This window comes from Ascidiella aspersa, chromosome 1 (genome assembly GCF_963924565.1).
Source record: "Ascidiella aspersa chromosome 1, kaAscAspe10.2, whole genome shotgun sequence".
In the NCBI taxonomy this organism is placed as follows: Eukaryota; Metazoa; Chordata; class Ascidiacea; order Phlebobranchia; family Ascidiidae; genus Ascidiella; species Ascidiella aspersa.
Window position 1 is genome coordinate 27,356,428 of NC_139447.1, and position 22,898 is coordinate 27,379,325.

At 36.7% G+C, this 22,898-nt stretch overlaps 2 protein-coding genes across 3 annotated transcripts; both read left to right on the forward strand.

Annotated features, from left to right (window-relative positions):
• The first annotated feature begins 2,823 nt into the window (after positions 1 to 2,823).
• On the forward strand, positions 2,824 to 10,839 carry LOC146169204 (microprocessor complex subunit DGCR8-like). Its single transcript, XM_083381680.1, has 14 exons — positions 2,824 to 3,045; positions 3,197 to 3,237; positions 3,310 to 3,366; positions 3,450 to 3,596; positions 4,398 to 4,485; positions 4,560 to 4,829; positions 4,951 to 5,108; positions 5,221 to 5,284; positions 5,546 to 5,647; positions 5,751 to 5,887; positions 6,469 to 6,608; positions 7,194 to 7,293; positions 7,696 to 7,767; positions 9,590 to 10,839. The coding sequence occupies exons 1-14, from the start codon at positions 2,841 to 2,843 to the stop codon at positions 9,968 to 9,970; spliced, it is 1,962 nt and encodes a 653-aa protein (XP_083237806.1). The 5' UTR covers positions 2,824 to 2,840; the 3' UTR covers positions 9,971 to 10,839.
• A 3,369-nt stretch (positions 10,840 to 14,208) lies between these two features.
• Positions 14,209 to 22,896, forward strand: LOC146169205 (uncharacterized). 2 transcript variants are annotated; one of them, XM_083381659.1, is made up of 15 exons: positions 14,209 to 14,333; positions 14,608 to 14,711; positions 16,588 to 16,686; positions 17,023 to 17,093; positions 17,250 to 17,328; positions 17,672 to 17,841; positions 18,380 to 18,536; positions 18,864 to 18,947; positions 19,085 to 19,215; positions 19,653 to 19,713; positions 19,904 to 20,106; positions 20,326 to 20,431; positions 20,756 to 21,112; positions 21,460 to 21,600; positions 21,911 to 22,896. In XM_083381659.1, the coding sequence occupies exons 1-15, from the start codon at positions 14,252 to 14,254 to the stop codon at positions 22,223 to 22,225; spliced, it is 2,160 nt and encodes a 719-aa protein (XP_083237785.1). In that variant the 5' UTR covers positions 14,209 to 14,251; the 3' UTR covers positions 22,226 to 22,896. The 2 variants fall into 2 exon arrangements, with proteins under 2 accessions (XP_083237785.1, XP_083237794.1); XM_083381668.1 differs by having other exon boundaries at positions 20,759 to 21,112.
• Positions 22,897 to 22,898: the final 2 nt, after the last annotated feature.

Sequence of the window (22,898 nt, forward strand, 5' to 3'; positions counted from 1 at the left end):
TTTAAGGCGTTTGAACATTGTTTTACATAACTGTTTTCCCGCAAAGCATAGCTGAAGAAAATACCAAGTTTTTTTATGCTAATAATCCATGGGCTACCTATTTAAAAAAATTAGGCAGAGTGCGAATAAACAGCACTGACTTGTCAACTGCGTAATTTTATGTTGTACTTTTGTTTATTCCTTATTTAAATAAATATGAATGCCTTACAGACGCGTGAATATTTCAACAGAGAAGCGTTGAACACCGTACTATCCAACTCCACTAAACAAACTGCCATAACAAATCAGTGCATATTGTCGCCTAAAGGTTTATTGTACATTCGAAAAATTCAGCATAACTCCGCTTTCAATAAAACCGCTTACAGCGCAATAAAAACACGTCTCGTCAGTAAGCCGTTCATTTCCTTGTCTGGCAGTAAAACTCGAATAAAACTAACGTTGCAGGAAAAGCGAATGCGTTTGAGAACGACCTTGGTAAGCGGGATTCAAAAGGAAATAGCCAGCACGATTTTGAACAGACTTTTCTGGAGCACACGCAAAACAAACACGCTGAATGCACCCCATCAGCAGAAATCAGTGCAGTTCTAAGCAAAAAGGTCTACGACAATCAGTGCATTCAAAGGATCAAAAAGTCCGACTTTTAGACTTTGAGGTCTTGGACAATGCACTAATTTGCATTAACAAATGTGCATAAGAAGATTAAGTTTAACAATACTTGACCCAACCAAACCTAAACGCTAACCAGCGCCCTAACCCAAATAATGTGCGATAATTTAATAATTATAACGCTTCAGGCCCCAATACCTCAATTTGTGACGTAATAATCTTAAATACAATGGACGAGAAATCAATCGACCGTAAACCCTGGATTTTTTTCTCTTTTGTTATTTGTTTAGGTTGACTAATTAGCAAGGGTGTATTCGACAACTGACATCGCTAAGTCAAACCTTCTTTCTTTTTTCTTGTGACATCGACATTTGTTTAACTGAAGCAGATTCTTAAAATGAGGTATAATGGTGACTGTCGTGCGCGTTTCAAAGTCTTCACTTTTATGTAATAATGGTTAACGCAAAATTATGCTCTTTAAGCATATTTTAAGACCACGTGCTAAGTGTGCAATGGACACAACTTTCCCCCCCTCAACCGCAGCTTGTATTTTAGCTGACTTGGCACACAGCTCGGCGAAATTGTTGCGCTAAACGTGGCATGATAACACCCGGGAAAACCGATCTTCGTTTAGTATTGCAGGTGGTGAAAGGCGTGCTTGTAATTTAGCGCTAGTTCCGTTCATGGAACTTGAAAATTGCGCTGCTGATAGTCGAATTATGTATGATTCTACCTCAATTAATCACACATATTTCACGGTCTTGGTTTATTTATTCGCCTGAAGTTAACGATTGCACACTGTGGTTTCGCAGCTGGCGCGTGACAGGATTGTTAACGACGCACGTGGTCGCTTTTGCTGGACGTATTTGGCTGGTTCTGATTAGTTTTTTATGACGTCTTGCAATCACCATTCTATGACGTCATACTGTCACTGTTTGATGACGTCATTATTCATTAACGTCGGACGAAAAATAGGGGAATTCCCTAAGTTGAAAATTCATGACCCTCCTTTTGATTTTCTGGTTACGCCCCTGCTTTTAACGGCTATGAAAATTTTGAAGGAAACGCCACAGAGTTACGTCGTAAAACAATTAATATTAAAAACAGCTGTTGTTCTCTAGCGAACCCTTGCGAAAATAAGAGTGCGAAACCCAGCGACCCAGTAGTGTAGTAAAATTGCAGAAATCGCGAAAAAATTAACAGAATCTGAATTTTATAGAGGGCAAAATATGTTTGCTTAAAACAGTTGGATAACATATATAGTTCAGAGGGCATGACCTAATAAGATCCACCTATGGCCCATGATCACCCTTTACAGCAGTTGTTTGTATAGGCTACTTTACAACCAAGGGAAAGCAAGCAGCTCGAAAGTTTACCGTGTAATATATTCGTTAGTAATAAGATTTTGATCAGAAATTTTCAAACATTACTTACTGGACCAAAATGCAATAAACTGTGGCATGGCTTTTAAGCCAAATTTGCCGAAGAATCAGGTGCTTACTGCAACGCAACTTGAATAGCATATAGCTGTGCGTTGTTTCAGTGAGCGTAGAACATTTTGTATGTATTTTAGTGCCGCAGCCTCAAACACTTAACTTAATGTTCCAACACACACACAAACAAACTTTTTAATCTACTAGAACTTTGTGAATAATAGACAATAGAGTTTTGAGAGGCTGGGGTCTTATTTTAATATACGTTGAACATTTGCTGAAAACAAATTCAAGAGAATAGTATCAGTATTTGTAAACACCATGGTAAGAGTTACCTAAAATTATTCCTATTTTGTTTGGTCTAGAGTTGAATTTTCTGGTATGCTGCAAGTTTGTAGAAAAAATGAATACTAATTTAGTCAGTTGGTGACAGTATTTAAAACATAAATGGATGAATGGGATTGACATGCTAATAATTCCTGCCAGTATGTTAAAAATATTTTGTCAAACTGGCTTAGGGATTGTGAAGCATGATTGATCCACAATCAATCTCTAAAAATGATCAAAAAATGCGATGAAATCGTTCTCTACATTATGTGTCATTATACTTGTAAGTTGTAATATTAAAAGAAAATGCTATATTTCCAAGTTCATGTTTGGTTCTAATTGAATAATGTGTTTGAAACCTATTTAATTTTGACCAACTTCATCTGGAAATATTTTAGTTAGTACTTAAAAAAATAGTGTCGCTGTTTTAATGAAATTTTAATCCTAAGAAATTTAGTATAAAAAAGAATTAGGATGTCCAACACCGATGAAACCAAACTGGCAGTCACTTGTCCATTGAAAGATAAAAACTTTGTTGCTGAGAATGGTGATTCAGTGTTACCTGATTCATTACAAAACAAAAATAAGGGGTTAATTGAAGTTGCAGCAGAAATTAATGCAGATGTTAATCAAAGTCTGTTCTCTGACGACGATGAAATCAATGATCAAGACATGGAAGGTGATATCTAAATTTTGCTTTTATTGTTTATTTATACATTTTTAACTTAAGAATGTTAATATAACAAGTAGTCACTTTGTACCTACACATAGGTGTTTGTTGCACATTAACTATTTGACAGCGTAAATACTGTACTTTTATTATTTTATAGGTATCGAAGGTGAAATGGAAACTGAAGTCATGCCCATAAATGTAAAAAAAATGTTTTTGAAAAATAAAATGTTAACAAATTATTTAAACCTTACTTCACTTTTTGTTTTAAAGAAAGCTGAAGACACAGCTGCGCAACCTGTGCGCTATTTTACTAAGAGGTCTTTAAAGGTCAGTAATGGTAACAGCATAACAGCCAATATTTTTATTTGTTTAATCCTGATATAATTTTTGTACTGTATCATTTTAAACAGTATCAGATACCTTCTTCATCAATGGAGCCCTTGCCAGAGGGTTGGGTGACTGTTCAGCATAACTCTGGTATACCAGTTTACCTTCATAAGAAAACCAAAGTACTGACATGGTCCAGGCCTTATGTTATTGGTGTTGGAAGTGTCCGTGTAAGTTGTTTTGCGTTTAAAAAATCTTTGTTGAGTTTCAAAGTAAAAATAATATTCCACTCTTAAGGTATTTATACCACATGGACTCTTAATCCAACTGTTTATTTATTTATTTATTTACATGCCAACTTGTATGTTGTGTAGTATTTTAGAATCTTGCTTATCTGGCGATTTCTTTTATTTATTTAAAGTAGTTATACAGTCTTTATTAAAGTATGGCATACATTCATAACATAAGCGGGTGTTCTGCAGAGGCTAGGTCAGTTATTTCTCTTCAACTACCCTAACAATGATTGTTTAACAGAAAAAATCAACAGATTTATGTTTGTTGATTTATTTACTCAATTATATATCCAGCAAAAGCCTGACTGGCCAAATCTATATCTAATAAAGTATTAAAGCTGCCTAGAAATTAAAAATTTGATTACATTAAACATTTAATAAATGTAAAAAATAGGATGAACAGCGCCCCTGACCTTATCAAGTGAGCCGCCAATTTCAATGAATACATATATATATATATACATCTTTGCCCTGAAATATTTATGTGGAAAAAAAAATTGTGGTTAGCCTAAAACACTAAAAATGCGCTATATATGACTCTAATTGTACAACTTTGCAGATGCAGTTGTGGGTCAGAAAGCCCACCGAGAGGTTATGAATTACACCTAATAGCACATGAAAAAACGTTGCCAGCACTTGGAATATACTACCCATAACTCTATTCAATATTTAAATACCGCTAGTTAATAGTTACGCAGTTAATTAACTAATTTATTTAAAGGTGTACTATTTTTGTAGAAACACTCTCCACCAATTGTAAGCATTCCATGTTTGGCTTATATGAGAACCCTTGATAAAATTAAAGCTGAAGTTTCAGAACAAGCAAGTGAGTCATCTTTATTTTATTTTTCATATCAAGTAAACTGTTGTGCTTGTTTATTACATATTTTTTTGTTTTAGAAGGTAACCTTGCAAATAATGACCAGGATAAAACCAAATGTGATGAAAATGAAAATAAAGCTATCCCTCCAAAAGAAAATGGTAATTCTGCAAATGACCATGTCAGATCTGAATCACAATCTAACAATAACCAACAAGACTGTTCTAATATTGTCATCGTCAACAACGACGATAATAAAGATACAGCAGCTAGGTCACAACAAAATGGAAGTTCTGCCGAAGCTTTTTTTCCAAAAGCAATTCTGCACAGCAATCAAAATGAACTATTAGGTACCATTTGCTTCTGTATGACATATATATAGTTAATTATATAGAGGTTATAAATGCAGAATAAACTTTGTTTGTTATGAGGCCTCCTTGTTTAAACCAATTTTACTAATCCATTTTGCAGATGAAGCATCTCTATTAGAATATATCGACTTGCGATTTAAGTTTAGTATTACACAAGTTCCCCACTTTAATAAATGGTCTGATAAAAGGCAATTTGCAAGAAATAAAAAGAGGGAAGCAAACCAGACAACACAAGAAAGTCAAGTAGAACCCAAAAAGGTTTTAGTTTGCTTTAAATAATTGTTTAAAAAAAAGAGTTATTGTGTAATAAGTTATTGTGTAATTTTTGCAATATTGTATGGGAACATAAATTAAAATATTTTAATTTTAGCTTGGTCCAGCCAAGGTTATTACTGTCACAATTCCAAGAGAAGAAGGAAGTAATAGACCTCAAAGTGAGTTTTACTTGTTTTCTGTTGCTACAAAGCGATTATTAGAGCAAAAGTTTTTGTATTTATGTTCATTCAATTCGTCACTATTTCGTCTCGTTTTAACATGCAAACAATAAAATATAAGCAAATTTTTGGTCATTAACAAGTTTTAAAATTCGTTTCGTCCTCAAATCGTTACCTTACGGCCGAAGTGCAGTTCCTATAATGATTAAAATTCCCCGTTATGTATATGTAATTACTAAAGCAACGAAAATTGCTTTACAGAAGTTGCATTCAACCCCAGCACCAAGCCAATGGTTTGCGTTTTACACGAGTATGCCCAGAGCGTTCTCAGGACAAAGCCGCATTTTATCTTTGAAACAAATGGTAAGCGTTTTTAACTTGAACTTTTTACTAACTTCCAAGCGTTTACATGACACATATTTGTCAATCTGAAAGTGGTTGTTAAAAAGTGCGCAATTTGTCACAGACGATTCGAGCGAACCTTTCCAGGCCACGATTGTAATCAACGAGAAAACCTACGGCGTTGCAAGCGGCCTAAATAAAAAGACGGCAAAAAACAAAGCGGCTCTTGCCACCATGGAAATGCTTGTTCCGGGTTTCAAAGTAAGTTGTCAGAACTCATAAGGACAAGGGGTGTATTACAATATTTTAATATTATATTTACCCTGATTATGCAATCATACAATAATGGCCACAACAGGAAACGTAGGTCATATATTATTAAAGTTAAGAACACGTTTTTTCGGACACATTCTAGGACTGTTATACGACAGGGTTGACCACTGTACACTCTACTTTAAACCACGTGGTTGTGTCGACTGTTGTATTTTGTTAAGTATTGACAAAAACTTTCAGCCTAAAAACTCGTGCTTCTGAATTTAGTTTTGTGTGCAATTAGACTAGGAGCGAAATCGTCATAAGCTTCGAAAAAAGTACTTTTATGTGGGAGTGTTTTTATACATCTGATGTTTGTCCACTGAACGTAGTACTAATAAAATATTAAAAAATACTCGTTTCTTACCCCCTTGAAAGAGCTGCGTTCAAACTACTCGCGAAAAAAAAGTTGGATGAAAACGACCTTTTTGCGGCGATGATTTTGTTGAAAAGCATTGAGCGGTTGCATATTGTCGATCAAACTTATCGCTTATTTTTCAAACTTATCGCTTATTATTTATTTATTTAAGGACCAGGTCGAAAGTCTTTCGGGCGAGACTTCAGTGGAGTACTTCAACGACGTATCAGTCACCGACCAGCGAGTTTACGATCTTTGCGTTCACGCCGGCAACTACTTACCCTATCAACTGCTCACCGAGTGTCTTAAACGGTACATTTACTAATCCAGTGCCTTACCAACGTTGCCATTTTTTGCCGATAATTTCAGCACTCACAATAAGGCGCGCCAAAATAATCTACACAGAGAAAACTGAAAAATAGTTATTTGCATCTATATCACTAATAGGGGCGCATTTTAGTGTGCAAAAATTATCTTTTTTTGTTTATTTATGTTCATATCACGTATTTTACAAATCAAATTAAGTGTATGTTTTAACAGGTTGTAGCTTCTATTTAAGCCAACCAAAAAAATAGCATAGTAAGAAGGGCCCAGCACCGTCTGGTTTGAAAGCACTGATAAAAGAGATTTTAGAACATCTCTTATATTTAATCTAGCATGGCCCGCAGTGATGTGACAAGTGATTTTGCTAGTGTTATAAGTACTAGGTTTAAAAAAGTAAAATTTGCAGTCACAAGGGTTGTCGTTTAGCATTTTATTACACTTTTTTGTTAAAATAGAACTCTTAAATGTTGCATATATTTATGGCACAAAGTAATTTGATGATTTTCTGCTATTTTATAATTGCGCAATCAGAGACTTGCGACTGTTCTCACCATAAACTCGTTTTCATCACAGTAACCAGGGAATCGCCGACACCAGCATTAAGTTTGACGTTCAGGCCGGCAAAGGAAAAAATATTGACTACACGATGGTTTGCGGCAAGCATGTTGTCAACGTAAGTAATAGTAGTTCATTACCCTAGTTTGTCTTTTCTGATAACAGTCGACTGCTTTTGCCATGGAAACTGACACAATGGGTCCCTGTTATCAGCGTAAAAAATAAATCTTTTTTCTAAAGTTTTCAATTTTAGGGTTAGGGTTAGTAATTGATGATAGCGGTATGAAAGGTAAAGTTTGAAAAAACTATACTTCACATTAAATTTATCTGGTAAAGTTCTGCCGACCGGGACATTTTTTTAAAGTTTTAGTAGAATTATCTTTGAAATGTCTTACGTCAATGAAATTTTGCATTAAAATAATGTTTCTGTAGATTATTTGTCACTCAAAAATGATTTCGTTAACTTTAACTTATATAAATCGAGATGATTTTACTAAAGTTGTCATTTGTTGCATTTCAGGGGTCAGCCAAAAACAAAAAGATCGGCAAGCAGCATGCAGCACAACAAGTTTTGCAACTTCTGCATCCCAAGGTAAAGTAACTAAACCCGATGACTAATATATGATAAGGAAAAAGAAAGAGAAAGCGTTCTGCGGCAATAGCTTTTCAATGGTGAAATTGCGTTGTTTAAAAAAGAGACGCACAGGCCGTCTGTCAATAGTTCATTGGTTTGACCTTGAACTACTTAAAACATTGTAACGTTAGGCGTTTTATGTGTTTTACGACTCGTAATGAAACCAACTACCCTGTTAGTCAAATTATACAAAACGAAATACATCTTTAATTTTAAGCTTATTCTTCAAAACGTTTTTTGTGTTTATGTTCAAAAATTATTAACTTAGTCAAGCTCTATGGCAGAGGTTCCCAACCTGGGCGGTACCGCCCCCTTGTGGGCGTTGGCGAGTTACAAGGGGGCGTTTTTGGTCTTTTACTAATTTGGGGGGCGCTGAACGCACATAAGGGGGCGTTACATGAAAGTACTGATGGCAAAATTTTGTAAAAGGTTCACATAAAAATACTGACAAACAGCATGGTAGGTAACTTTTAACCTTATGGCAACTTCCGTACTGCGAACTTGTAGTAGTTTTCCGACCATTGTCACGTAATAATTGGCTTTCTTATGTTAAGTTGTTGGATGTTGTTGCGTTTCACCGTTTTATACGCGGCAAAATGTTTGTATATTTAAAGCAGGGGTCGCCGCCGGATTTGGCCAGCCGCGCCCCTTTGACAACTAGACATGAGTTCATTTAAAATACTTTTTGACTATTTTACCCTTAGTACGTCGAAAATTTTTCGCGCTTCGCGCGAATGATCTTTCTACGTCCAGTTTGTTTCCACATTTTTAAGCTGTTTCTGGACTAGATCAGCGCTTCTTTACCGTTGCGCCGTGAAAGGCTACGAAGTGCGTCAAGGAAAAACGGAAAATGTCTTAAAAAATATTACACATATATTTTTTAACATTTTTTTGGGCAATGTAATAACAAAAACTAGCAGGAAATTTAAAAGAAATGCCGGTATACCCCCAAAAAATCGCGCTCGCTTCGCTCGCCAGGTGCGCCCGGACTTAAAACCATTAACAAACACTACACTATCTATTAAGGTTAACCCGTTTCCTCAAGGTAGCTTTATTACACTTTTCATTAGTAGTATGGATAAAAAAAATGCGGCCAACGGAGACCTTTCTGAGTTTGGTTGGCGACTAGAAAAGGTTGCCGACCCCTGATTTAAATTGTTGGTGCAGAAAGTTCAGGGTAATGACATAACCTGGTGAAATAATGTATCTATAAATTCCCATAGTGAATGTATGTTAGACAACCTAAAATATGACTGACAGCTTATCGAAACGAAAGTGAAGTCAATATGATGTTAGACAACGATTAATATAATACTTTACTGTAAAACAAGATGAGGGGGGCGATATGAAATAATATTGAGCCCAAGGGGGCACTAGTGTAAAAAAGGTTGGGAAACACTGCTCTATGGCCTATGCGGATGATAACCATTGAACCATTAGTTTCCCAAGGTGTTCAGTTTTTGCTTTTTTTTTTTTTTACCCAGTTTGCGATTAACAGGATTTGCAATTCCGTGTATTAAAGCGTGTGCGAAGAAGGCGCGCCGGTTAAACTTCTCGATAACTTAACATGAATTGAATGTACATTTGAAGGCATTATGTACACCTTGTTTTTTGTCTTTTGTTTTATGTCTTTTGACTCACTTTATAATATACCCTTCTGTAAAGTTACAAGTCTTTTGCCCTGAAGAAGATTACCCGTATAGCTAATCCAAACGTCGGCGCTGAACACAAATTTGTCAGAAGACCCCCCTTTATAACGAACATACATTGTTCTTTCCAGGTTACGTCTTGGGGCGAGCTAATCAAAGCTTACGGCACGTCGGTGGCCGAGAAGAGAGCCCGGAAAAAGAACATGGAGCAGGAAATTTTCGAGCTGAAACAACGACGTTCAGCCGCAAACGCCGCTGAAGCGCGATTGGACGAGGATGCCGACACGTCACAGGAAAAGGGCGGCGCCCAAAGCGGCATGTCGCCGCTGGGTGTCGGTAGAGGGCGCGACCAGAAGGAAACTCCCGGACCGAACCCGGAGCTGCTCGCCAAGTTGCGCAAGATGATGGAGGAGCTGGGAGAAAAGAGAAGGATCCCGGAGAATGGAGGAACGCCCAGCGGGGAGGAGGAGCCTGACGCAAAAAGGAGTAAACTCCTCGAGATCGACGTGTGACGAATCCTCCCCTTCAAAATCGACCCTTGCCGACAAAACGCGGTTTCTTGTTATGCACCTGTGCCTCGCATATGGAATGAAATACTTGATTTACCACTAGTTTTGCATTCAGCGTGCGATGAACAATTTTGTTGGTTGACTACAAGCATATTTTATTCTTTAAACCTCGCAAACTGCCACGAAGTACCTGCCTTTTGTTTCCACAATCAGCCGCTTTGGTCACTGTTGTTGGTGCTTTGCCTTGATACAAACATTTCTCTTTTCGTTACGAAGCAAAATATGCTATAAAATAATCATAAAAGTCCTATTTCATTCACGAAAACGTAAATTATCTTCGTACCTGTGTAAGGTAATACGCCTATAATAACAAAATTGTTCTCGTAGAAAGAAAAAAATGAAATGTCCGGCTATTAGACGTGCTCTTCGCAGTGGACCTCAACACATGTTAAAAAAAGAAAAAAGTTGATTAACAACTTTGCAATTAAGTTTGACGACCTTTCTTTGAATTTTATTTATTTTGGCTTTCAAAACGCAAAGTTTGGATCTCTAACCTAATTTAATCTTATTGCAATTTTCCCATAAGGTTCTACCTGTACCGATCCGATTTCTAAGCACGTTTTTTAATCATTTGAAACGACTCGTTGAGTTTTTGCTCAAAGATACATGGCAATGATATAATTGTTGTCGTTGTTTTAAGGTGCTCAGAAGTTTTTTCCTGCCCCTTTCGTCAATCTTGTACAAACTCAATTTGTAACTTGGTTTGTCTCCGCCCATTGCACTACTTCTGTTTGCAAATCACTGCAATTTTTCGACGGTTGCCTTTTTTGATCGTATGTTCGAATTTTACTGTGAGTTGTGCATCGATACGAAATAAAACTTAAAACACGATTACGGTTTACCGTTGGACTGCTGACTAAAGCAAAAATAAACGCATACTTTGTGGAAGAACTATTTGGTATGTTTGAAAAGCCTTTTTAACTTGACAACAAATTAATAAAACAAATTTTTACTAAAATAATTTTTTTTACACTTTTCTGGATTGACATAAGCCACTTCTTAGCTTGACTTAAAGATTATGGAGAATTAGTGTTTTGCCGCATCAATGGTATTTAGTTAATTAGTCGATATTTCTTCTGGTTAGTAAATGTTTACAGAGTTATAACCAAAAATGGATCATGCGCAGCGTAAAAATAACAATAAGCAAAAGCATGAGTTCTAATTTCGAACACGAGAATAAAAATATGACAAAACATACAAGTTTAAGAATAATCCCTAACCTAAACTTATACGTAGAAACAATCAATCTGTTGAAATTTAAGTAGTTCGCAAAAGCTGTATTGCTGATTACAATCCAACCTTCATAATATTGTATTTTAACTTCGAATTAAAAGTGTAGGTGCGTTGGCAGCCAGCTCCCCAATATCATAGCAGCACTTTGTAAAGCGTCAATAAGGCCACTTGAGGGTGGAACTCCGCAGTTGTGCAAACATTTAGAAAAAGGAGAGGCGTTAATAACCCGACAATAATTGTATCCACTGGCGTTTACCGCATCAAATGCTCGAAGCCGACATGTTGTAATTTGTGATTGATTGCGTCAGAATGAAAGCTGTCGTTATAAATGTTTTTCTTTTAAATTGCGCGATAAGTTTGCATTAGCTTACTATATTTTCAAACAAGTGGCAAAACGTGGCAATACCGAGTTGAGTGACAAAAACCAAGTTTAGTTTTGCAAATATCAATGGACATTTATGAACAGAATTAATCACAACATGGAAAAACAACATAAAAAAATGTAAGGAAATATAACCTTGCATATCCTATTGTAGCCAAACTTGCCTTGGCCTACCAACAATTTATTTTTTATCATCACTATTCTATTCGCCTATAAACGTTTGAAAGAAGAGTTTTTTTGCAGCCTATATACTCCTGGCCGTGAGCTGTCGCTTATGGAACTTCTCGGTAGAACTGGTTTTCAGCAGGCTCTTAAAAGTAGTTTATGGCCGGCAACAGTGAAAGTGCAGATTTTTTATAATAACTTATGAAATTCTTTAAACAAGTTCGGAAAATCTCAAAACCAACAAAATTGGTCCGCAACAGAGACATTTTTCCTCGTGCTCTTTTTTAGCCTCATACTGCAATAAAATAGATGAAAAGGGAGTTATTCTTTTGCCTCTCAAAAGCTGACTTTAATTTTTTTGTCAATTGTAGTGTTAATTCGTAGTTGCTTTGTAATCATGAAGGTAACTGAAAATAAGTTCTTAATAGCTGAAAAAATGTAGGCTCCGTGTTTTATCAAGATATTGTAGGCCCACGCATTATTTAGTACCTCTGTTAAACAATAAAACTAAATTTCAGAGTTAAGTCGGAAGGTGGAATACAAGTAGAAAGCGGTATATCAGAGCTTCCTGAGAAAATGCCTTAAATAATTAGGATTAATTTGTTGTATGTTGTTTTGTCGGCTTTATAATAGGTTTTTCAAACATAGTTTCAAGTAAACTAAAATGAATTTCAGCAGTTTTTCTTAAAACCTTTAGCAAAAAGTCTTCGTATGTCAACGCTAGTCGGCGAATTACGTATTTTAAAGGCTAATCCATTATTTACTCAACCTTGGGAGCGAACGTGTTCACTGTGTATCATATCTTCGGCGCGCGTCCATTTGTCATCGCTCCGATCAATTCGAAGTGCTCCGGAGACACAACAATACAAGCCCTTGACAACCGGCGACTTGGCAAATATTATTGCTGACACTTGGTCTTCCCGGCCAGAACACGCACAGCCTCTGTCAGCGACTTTATTTTGTTGGTTTGGTGTTGTGACCTATTCATAGCTTCACCTGAAACCTTTGCAGCACGAACGAGTGTCGTCTGACTCGACGAATTCGTGTTTTGTTAAAGTACTGTCTAGTTATGTTAGTGGAGGGTTGAGCTGTTTCGAGTATTATTAGCTGTTTTTAAGATGAATTTAGAATCATTAAATAAAGGTAGGAGGAAAAGTCAGGTCGTAGCCACAAGATAAGGCGACGGTTAATTTACGTAAAAATTCATCCGAGAATCACGCTATGTCGTCACTAACTTAAACCACTAATTTATCTTGTGAGTCATACCAAAGAGACTAATGAATTGAATCCTCAATTATCTGGCGCGTCCGTTAGCATAAAGGTACATTGGCGTCGCGCGTACATCTATAGTTAAAATGCGGGTGAAGCAAGATTTGTTTTATTACGACCCTTGCTATTTAGGGTAACTCAGCCTTGGCGTGACCTCACAAACCTTGACAAAAGCACCTTTGTCACGCTAAACCGCAACTTATATTTGTGGAAAGCTTTTTTCAATACATATATGTTTAGGTATTGTCGCTCGTAATAAGTTGTAGGCCTACTAAGATCCAATACCACCAAGTTTTACGATCTGACAATAAAGCTGCCTCATAGCGTCAGCCGATTTATTGCTTTGTAAGCGTTATCATGACACAGTGAAAGAAGAATTTAAACAACCGTTGATATATGTTAAAGTTAAACAAATATATTATTAGGACGACTAAAAGTTTGCTCTTTGGAAAACTGTGTAGAAAATATATCAGCCTAAGGGATATCTACCCCATATTGAGATACAATCGCTTTGATGCAGTATCTGTGTCGGCTTTGCAAGAATAACTTACACTCCAATCTGCCGCCAAATATTCCATGTTATTGGGCAATCGGAGACACTTACACGCTTATCCGGCGACGCGACGACAATCATACGAATAAAAACACATTAATTTGACTCCAGACAAGAGACGTTTAGCCAGTTGTGTTCGTATTTTGTCAACAGTCCGACTTTGTCTGTTTGTTTGACCGCCTCAGATCAAGCCGAAATGAAGAATGGCGTTTCCCGGCCAGGTTGTGTAGCGGCGTGAAAATGACAAGCTTTTAGAGGTGCCAGTCACAATGAGTGTAAAAATGTGAAAACGTCGTTTTATAAGTTTGTTAAAAAGTGTTGTTTGGCGAAAAAAGCTAGTTTATGTTTGTTTGCTAAGTTAAATATGTTTTTCGCCAGTGTAAACTAGATGTTGTTCTGCTTAAGCAAATGTTTTATATAAAAAGTTATAGTTTCTTGGGTGACAAATCAGTGAGATATTTTCTAGATTTAAATTCAACAAATGTGGCGTCCGCATTACTCAAATCTAAGTTATCTGCTTAAAAGCTGTGATTCACATATATTTTTATAATTCGATTGTTGTTGGTTATATTTTAAATAGGCATTTAAGAAAAAATAAAAAGAAGTAGTTCAGGTTTGTTGGATGACAAGTATCACACATACAATGGAGATAGCAAACCGCGAAAAGTCAACTCCCTCGCCTGTGAAAGCGACGTGGGAACTGGGTAAGTCGAGCTGAATTAAACTTTAATTTAAAAAGAAAGTAATGTGCGAAATTTATATATTATAACCTGCTGCTGTTAATAATGCGTAAAATTAGATGTTTTTGAACGCGATATATATAATATATTTTTTGATTTTACAAGTGCATTTTTAATTAATTTAAGAAATTGTTTTACTTTTCCTTTTACCGAGCTTTTAATTATAATATTAACCGTATTAATAAAATGTGACATTAAATACCAACGAACCTTGCCAAAGTTGCTATATTTTGCACAGGCTGGCAGGCGCCTGATGATATGCTGAAAATAGCTGTTTACGACAAAACACAGACACTAGGGAACAAAAGAGGAGCTTCTGAAGTCCTGCGACAAAAAGTCATGGTAGTAAAAATTTTTTTTGTGGACTTTTCAACAAAACACTAAACGTGGTAGATAATGCACGACAACTTTATAATAATTGAAATGGACAAAGGATGATAAAGAGCTGCAAAGTAGATAAAAGTTTTTCGGATATTTGTTCATCAACGCAATATTGGACTGCTGTGGGACCGAAACATAACATAATTTTAACAAACAAACGCACAAGTAGGGATGCCTGATTAATATTGGTTTAGAGCCGTTGCCCGATGCCAAGTGACAGTATAGGTACTTGTCCGATACTAGGGTGGTATCAGTGCATGTCCGTTACCAGATAAATCAAGGAATTTCAGTCATGATTTGCATTATAATTCAGCCCTTTTTTACTTTGAAAGAAAGATTAAAAAAAAGGTTAAACACGGGAATAATTAACTTCTTAACGCTAAAACAAATATAAGTCTAATAACAATGCCACCGCGAAACATTTGTCTAAAATCTCGCTTATAGAAATCGGAATGAAATTTCCAGGATCGGATAAAACTAATCTCAAGTTATTGATACTAAAAAGTTTTTTCGCTTTGAAGCCTTTGCGATAGACCAAGATTGTTCTGTCTTGGGTATATAAAGCGGTCACGTGCAATGTTGCGTCACACTGAAAAACTAGACTAATATTACAGGCTATTAAACAACAATACTATTTTATCATAATATATTGATAATAAAAGCAAGCTAGTTTAAATACGACATATGTGCTGTCTATCAATTTTGATATTATACCTTTAGCTATGAGAGCCATAAGAAACATGTCGCCTAACGGAAATTTTCCGAGTTCACGTTTAAACTTTGGCTTACGCCGTAATAAATATTGCTTAAAATATCAGACTAATTTAAGCTAATTTTTTTTACAGATTGTTATGCACCAAACAGTTGGCCTGTGGGACAACTTGTAGGCCCCCAATACGTAATTTAATCCTTAGGATAACAATTTCTTATTACAAATTTGTTCGCTAGGTGGCACAACTGGGCAAAGGCAGTTGTTAATAACTGACTGCGGCTTAAGCCCAAGATCAAACATTATAAAGTGTAACAACTCGACATCACCTTTTAAAAAACCAACAACTTCCTTTAATAATTGACCGATTACTGGCGTCGCAACCAGCCAACGCAAATAAGAAGCGCATGAAATGTAAACCAAATGCTCGCGCTGCCAGCTTGCGCTGTCAAGTTTACAAAGTCGGTATAACAACGGACGACGCTTAGCTTCTTAACAATATAATTGCGTTTTCGCCTCTTTGTTCGCAACTGGCTTCGGTAAATTTGCCAAAAATGGATTCGAGAGAAAGCGAGCAGCAAAACCGAATCGATCGGAAGAGATCAGTAACTTTCAAAGTAATCTCGGTCGGGGACCGCCGTTATTCGCTGGCGTCTTTAAAAGGACAGGACGACGTCTTTACGGTAAATCGAAATTTCTTAATGATAAGTTTTAAACTGGTAAACGTTTTGTTGTAGAACTAAATTAAAAAGTTGGAAAAAACTACGTAAGTTTATTTCTACCTTTAAAGGCAAGATAACAAAACAGAGCCAGTTTTTTCCGCTTAGGTGACCGCTAAGAAAGTTTTAATGTTTAGGTCATATTCGGTTATTGTTGTAGTTGCAAATCATTACCCACATTAGTTGGCACTATGATAGCAGATCAAGGAGAATGGGTGAAATATCACGCTGCACTGAATTTTAAAAAGCTTCTACCCGTATCGGCCATGAATTTCACATCCTGGCCAATTTCTTATATATTCACGCACTGCCAATCCTTAATATAATGGTAACGGGATAGATATTTCAGTTATTGCTTTTTCACCATAAGTTCAGAAAGTATTTGACAGTCAGTTGTTTTAAAATGCAGAGAATGGAAGCTTCCATGGCGATGCTTAGCCCCTCGGGAGTTCACAGAAGAGGAAGGCTGCGATCAACTTCATTGTGGAGAAGAAATTCGTCGGTAAAGGTTCGACTTGTTGCATCTGTTATCTAATCGATACATATTGTTAGTAGATTGCTTGTAACCACTCAATGTGAAACTTCCATCTATATTACATTGGATTGACTATAAAGAAGGCTTAATATATTTGGTTCAATTGCACGAAAAGTGCAATTAAATGTTGCATAGGTTCCTGTCGCCAAGTTAAGTCAGATCTGTATAAAGCTCTGGCAAAACCACAATACATTTTAATTGTGCAGTTGTAGGGTTTGGGTTTGATTCTCAGGTTATAACCTACAACCAGGACCTTCAGTCCAAAGCAGCTTTGATTTAATCAGTCGTGAAACAAAACTGTTTTCATAGCACTTGCATTTCTTCCGCAATCTTGTTCGATGTGTCATGTTGCTTGTACGGTGTTTTCGTCTACGGAGAAAGTAAGCTGCACGTATTTATTGTTTGTTTTTGGTTAATCCAAGTGTTTTTGTAAACATGTAAATCTATAGTTATAACAATAGCTTTAATAATAGGCCGTAACGGTCAATAGCAGGACAACATATCGACTCAATATAATGAGCAATTATTGTTTATAGGTTTGCTGTCCAGTCGGACGACCTCACGTACACACATCACGAAAGAATGGTGGATTTCGCTTCTCATGACAGAAGCAGTGTAATTTGTTTGTATTACATTTATCTAAATAAATTGTGATATATATAATTATATATGACTAAATACAACGTGTTACTTTACTTATTATATAGAAGTGAAATTAACGAAATTAATTTTATTCCACAATACAAAATCGTATTTTATTTGATTAAAGTTTAATCGAGTAACCTACCCGATACCAATAAGTTTATTTTTTAAAACAGATTAAAACAGGAAACTTGCTGTAGTATAATATATTGTATAATAATTTTATATCGAAACATTCACTGCTTCGTGCACTGGTTCAGAATATTATTTAACCAATTGACAAAACTATTCCATTCGACAACCATTTATATTGCAGTTAACCTGGGAAATGAGGCTGCTTTTCTCCACTCCTCCAGATCTGCGCAAAGAGGATGGAATAAAAAAGATCGTCTTCTTTCTGAGAGCTCGTGGAGCTGTTCGCGCGATGCTCGGACAAACAATGACCGACAGTGACAATAAACTGGCCCGCTATGTGGCGTACGAGAGGTAACTTTTAAACGCGTTTCGGAACTCATTATACGCTGTAGTTTTTATGTATTTTGTGAAGCGAATAAGTTAATGCTCCTAGTTTTTCTTTATCATTTAACATTAATTAATTAGAGCGATTTTCATAAAACTAATAAACGCACTTCGTGGAACGACATTCTCATTTAAAAGTAACTTTTAAACACGTTTCGGAACTCAATTTGAGCTGCAGTTTTGATGTATTTTGTGAAGCGAATAAGCTAATGCTCCTAGTGTTCCTTTTTCATTTACCATTAATTTATTCGTTTGATTTTCGTAAAACCAATAAACGCACATCATCGTTGAACGACATTCTCATTTAAATGACATTTTTTTTACTACCAACCATTTGACGTTAGAATCGCGCAGAAAAATATTAAACATAATCAAAAGCGATTTCAGGTGTTTTAGATTATACGTCCACCGGCACTATATAACTAATATAACATTTTTCAAAAAATATACGACAATTAGTATGTTATTTATGTAAATCCTTGAAATCGTTCGATATTGTTCTTAGATACGAAGACGGGCGAGTGCTAGCCCAGCAAGGACGGACACCCGACAGGTTTTACTTCGTCATGTCTGGTAAAATTCTGGTGGTGAAGGAGTATCACGTGGGAAACAGCGTGATATCAAAGACCGTTGACATTTTGACCAAGGGCTGTACGACCAGCGTAAGTCGGTTACCGACATCATATATGTTTCACTTAAATAATATACAGAGTGGGCCAAAAGTAGGTTTTGGATCTAAACGTAAATTTGTTGTTTTGGGGTTCTTCTCATACACCTTGTTCTTTACAACACCCCAAAAAATGAAGTGCATTGGTGTCAGGTCAGGTGAGCGTGGTGGCCATTCAATGCTACCTCTTCTTCCAAGCCAAATAACTGTAAGCCTACTTTTGGCCCACCCTGAATGTTTTACTTAAATAAATATAAATTATCTGGGTAACAGATGTTTTGTTACTATTGCCAGTTATTTGATTCAAAATGATTTGTTTAAGATGGACGAAATCGAAAAAGATTCCGAGAGAAAGCAAAGTTTACTCTGCCGAGGACCAGTTGAAGCAATTGTTCTTGACAAAGATGTAAGACATAGATGTAGCAACAAAAAAGTTGTCGAAAAATTTGGTAGAATATATATCCTTTGAATAAAACACATTACTTTGTATTATAAATAAACCACTGTGATGGGAAGTTAGTTTCTTCCTGTTGTTTTTAATAGGACTATTTCCTCCTTCGGCAAGACGAAATCGGAGGAGCAAAAAAGTTTCTGTTCGGCCACAGATTTTTTCATTTGTTTCCAACTCAATTACTCAAAAACGACGGCAACAACCTTCAGCTGCACTACTACCCGTATGCACGTGTTTTAGGTTTACATTAGTATAAGTTTCAAGTAAAGAAATAAACTATTCCACGTCATTTACACCGATCTATTTATATTCCAGTATGTAGATTATGTTTTTGCTCATAGTTTATGTTTATGCCAGTGTTTAACGCAGTTCTGTTTCGTGAGTGGAGTTCCCACATCTCCCATTAATATTTTAGGCTAAAATTAAGTAATTTTGGCCCCTTTGTAGAAAGAGTTTTTTATTACCGAACGCCGACAAAATTACTTTAGCCTCCCTTAGGGATAAGTTCTATTGCTTTATAGTGTATTTTACTACATTGAGAATACTTTTAAAGAACTATAGTTCTCTTGTTATGAACCAATGTAATCTGTCAACCTAAACATCTTTGTAAAAAAGGACGTTTAGTTTGAGTGTAATCAAACTTTTGTCATTTAATTCCAGAGATGGTTCAGTGGTTTTTCCCGGAGGGCGCGAATACGAGTGGATTTACGTCATCAAATCGGTAAAAATAATGCAATCAAATCTTTAAATAAATATGATACACCTAACGCACATTTTACTTTACAACTTTAAAATCTATTATGTTCGAAGTAAAAAAATATTTATTTTTTTTTAACATAACATTGCGAATGAGATGATTGTTACAGATAGACCGCGTAAAATAAAAAAAATAAACTGTTGCTTAACTTCAGGGTGAGTGTGTCCTTGTCCGGTCTCAGATGGTTGCCAACGTCCTCTGCCAGAAGAAGTCGCTCTTTAACAAGCAAACTCCCGAAGAGCTGGGATGCGATCGTGGGAGAAATTTGCAGAGCGCTGTACAACCTCTTGCCGATTTTAAAATGTGGAGAAGAAAGAGCAGCATTAACACGTGGCGAAAGACGCCATCATCGAAACAGTAAAAAGTTTTTTCGTTACTCTCGGTTTAACAGTATTGTTTGCAATAGCTACAGCAAAAGTTAAAAAAAACTTTCTTTTAACTGACATTAACTGACAGCTACCACTTAAAGTTAACATGGTCATTCAAGCGACTATTTTTCGTATATTAACCACTCCTTTATAAAGCTTTGGTAAAGTTTCCTATTTTTAACTTTAAAGATGTATTGTTTGTGTATAGATCAACGCTATATAGCGGCGGCCTTTCAGTTTGGAATGAGCGAAGTAACTTAAGCGACTCTTCTCAAATCTCCTTTTCGGTTGAGCCGAGTTTTACAGAGAATAAGGTAAGTTTGATCGATACCGTTTAATTTTTCAAAACTGTTGGATAGGGTTATTCAAAAAAACACTTTTTTGTCGAATTTCAGGTTTATTTATACCTATTCCATTGAAAGCAATGCAAAAAAAGTAAAAAAAAGTTTTACGGGGAAGTGAATTTTTTTTTTTCAAAAATTTAAACTTAAATCTCAATTTCAGGGAGTCCCCGCTGAAATTCGACAAAAAAGTGTTTTTTGAACAACCCTACTGTTGGCGTTTGTGTAAAATATTACACTTTAATTACATGCTTTAAACAAACTTGAGATGTTCGTTAACCAGTTTTTGTCAAACAGCAGCACAACGGATATCGCCAGTCCACGGAAATCCTTCCCCGCATCGGAGTAATGCACAAATATGGAATAAGCGAGCATCCGAACGACAGAACGCGAGATCCAGTGAGCGCGAGTCCAATAGACGCATCAATGGTAGAAGTTGACCGATCTTTCGGCAAGAGACCAGCCACCGCGACTGGAACTCCTCGATTGACCTTGAGTCGGTCAAAAATGACTTCATCCAGGACTAGGTATGCCAACGGCGAGCCGCATCCAGCCATTCAGGGCTCGTCTCGTTCCCGCCAAGTCAGCAGTGCGCCGCCAGTGCTTAGAAGAGCACATCTTGAACTTGGCAGGCTCAAGGCGAACGACGTTTACGTGAGTAAAATAAACATTTCTACATTTTTCAATATGCTGAACGTGTAATGTTGTCTGGCATTCTATACCAGAAAAGTTCAATCGGGAGTTGTTCTTTGTGTTGGTTAGAAAAAATTGGCTTAAGTTTAGTAGTAAGTATTCATAACTCAGGGTGGTCCGAACCCAAGAATGCAGGCCAAAAGTGGCCCACGACATCATTAATTGTGGCCCGCTGAACAGTGTTTAAATTAAGTGATAAAAGTTTTTGTTTTATTTGCGTACTATTCGTAGCATTCGGGGGATGCAAGTTATATTATGGCCTTAATAACCAAGGACCCATTTGACAAAGCATTTAAAAACTACGCTAGGGTCTGGACGACTTGTTTGGAGGAGCTGAGGACGTGGCGAGGATCGCTCTCGTCAGCAAAGGGTCGGATGTTGTTCGGATCAAGAGGAGTTTTTTCCTTCGACACGCTCCTGCCAGCCTCCTCATACAACTTAGTGGAGTGGTGAGCAACTCAGTGCAATATGAAGTTTTTTAAATACCAAAGAAAGTCATAAAGTGTTGTCAACATGCTCTCTACATCTTCTTAATGCAAAAACTTTACATTTGGTCGAAGAAAAAATACGTAGGCTTTGGGCCCTGTGAGTTAGGGTAACTTATTGTATTTGCCTGCTCCTTTTTCCGTGTGCAATTTGGTTACAAATGCGTATTAACAGCTCACAAACGCCTAAATACTAAAACTTGCTGTTTAGCTTAGGTAAAACCTTTTGAATTAACGTAAAGAAAACCTAACTACGAAAGTTGTCCTTCAACAGAACCACGACTTTCCCACGGTAGCGGAAGCTCGCGCGTCGCTAGAAGCGTCGGAAACCTGGTCCATGTACAAAAACTCGCTCATGAAACTGCTGACGTCACACCGCAGAAGCGAGCAAGATAAAAGAGTTCCGCGCCACCTGCCACGGTCGCCTAGCAACCGTAGGGCTGTAACCTCACATCAGACATATCGAAGGAGCGCGGTTAACAGACAAGCGGACGCTCTGGCTTTAAACGGAAACAACTCAACCTTGCTTCGGAAGAGAAAAAAAAGAAACTCGACCAGTGCGCCGCCGACAGCAGCTTCCCTCCTCTAGTTTGTTCGGTATAGCATTACTGCACGTTACCTAGCTTGGTTCAACTGCTTTATCACATCAAATGTGCTGAATCGCTTTCCAGGTACTATGCAAGTACCAAACAATGACGGCAGCAACGAAATCACGTTAATTAACGTAATACCCTCCTTGTAATGCAATCGTTATGAACAGCATTATGGCAGCGTGTGTGGCAGTTCTAAAATGATGCTTTTTCTAACAAAAAAACGAAAGCGTGTTTGAGGGTTCTATTTGCTTCCTAAGAATTTGTAGAATTTAAAATACACTTCTTTCGCCTTTTCGAAAGTCAGACTGCTATGAAAGTTGCATGCTATATTGCTATAGTCACCAAATACGAATGGTAGCCTACAGTTTATTGTATTTTGGTATTCTTTCGATACAACCGAAAAAAACATGATTTGAGAACGACCGAACGAAGTGTAGGCCTACACATTGTTTTATTAGTTAGAATGTTATTGTCGTGTAGGAAGCGTGCGGGGAATAGTTAGATTTTTTTAATGTACCGCAAGTTATAAATTTAGGAACCACTGCTTTACATTTTTTTCATGACATGTTACAGATAATACTTTTCTTATGATGCTAAATCAGGGGCTCTTAACTTTTTATGTTTACCCCAACACGACGAAATTTACCCCAGGTTAATAAAGGCTGCAAA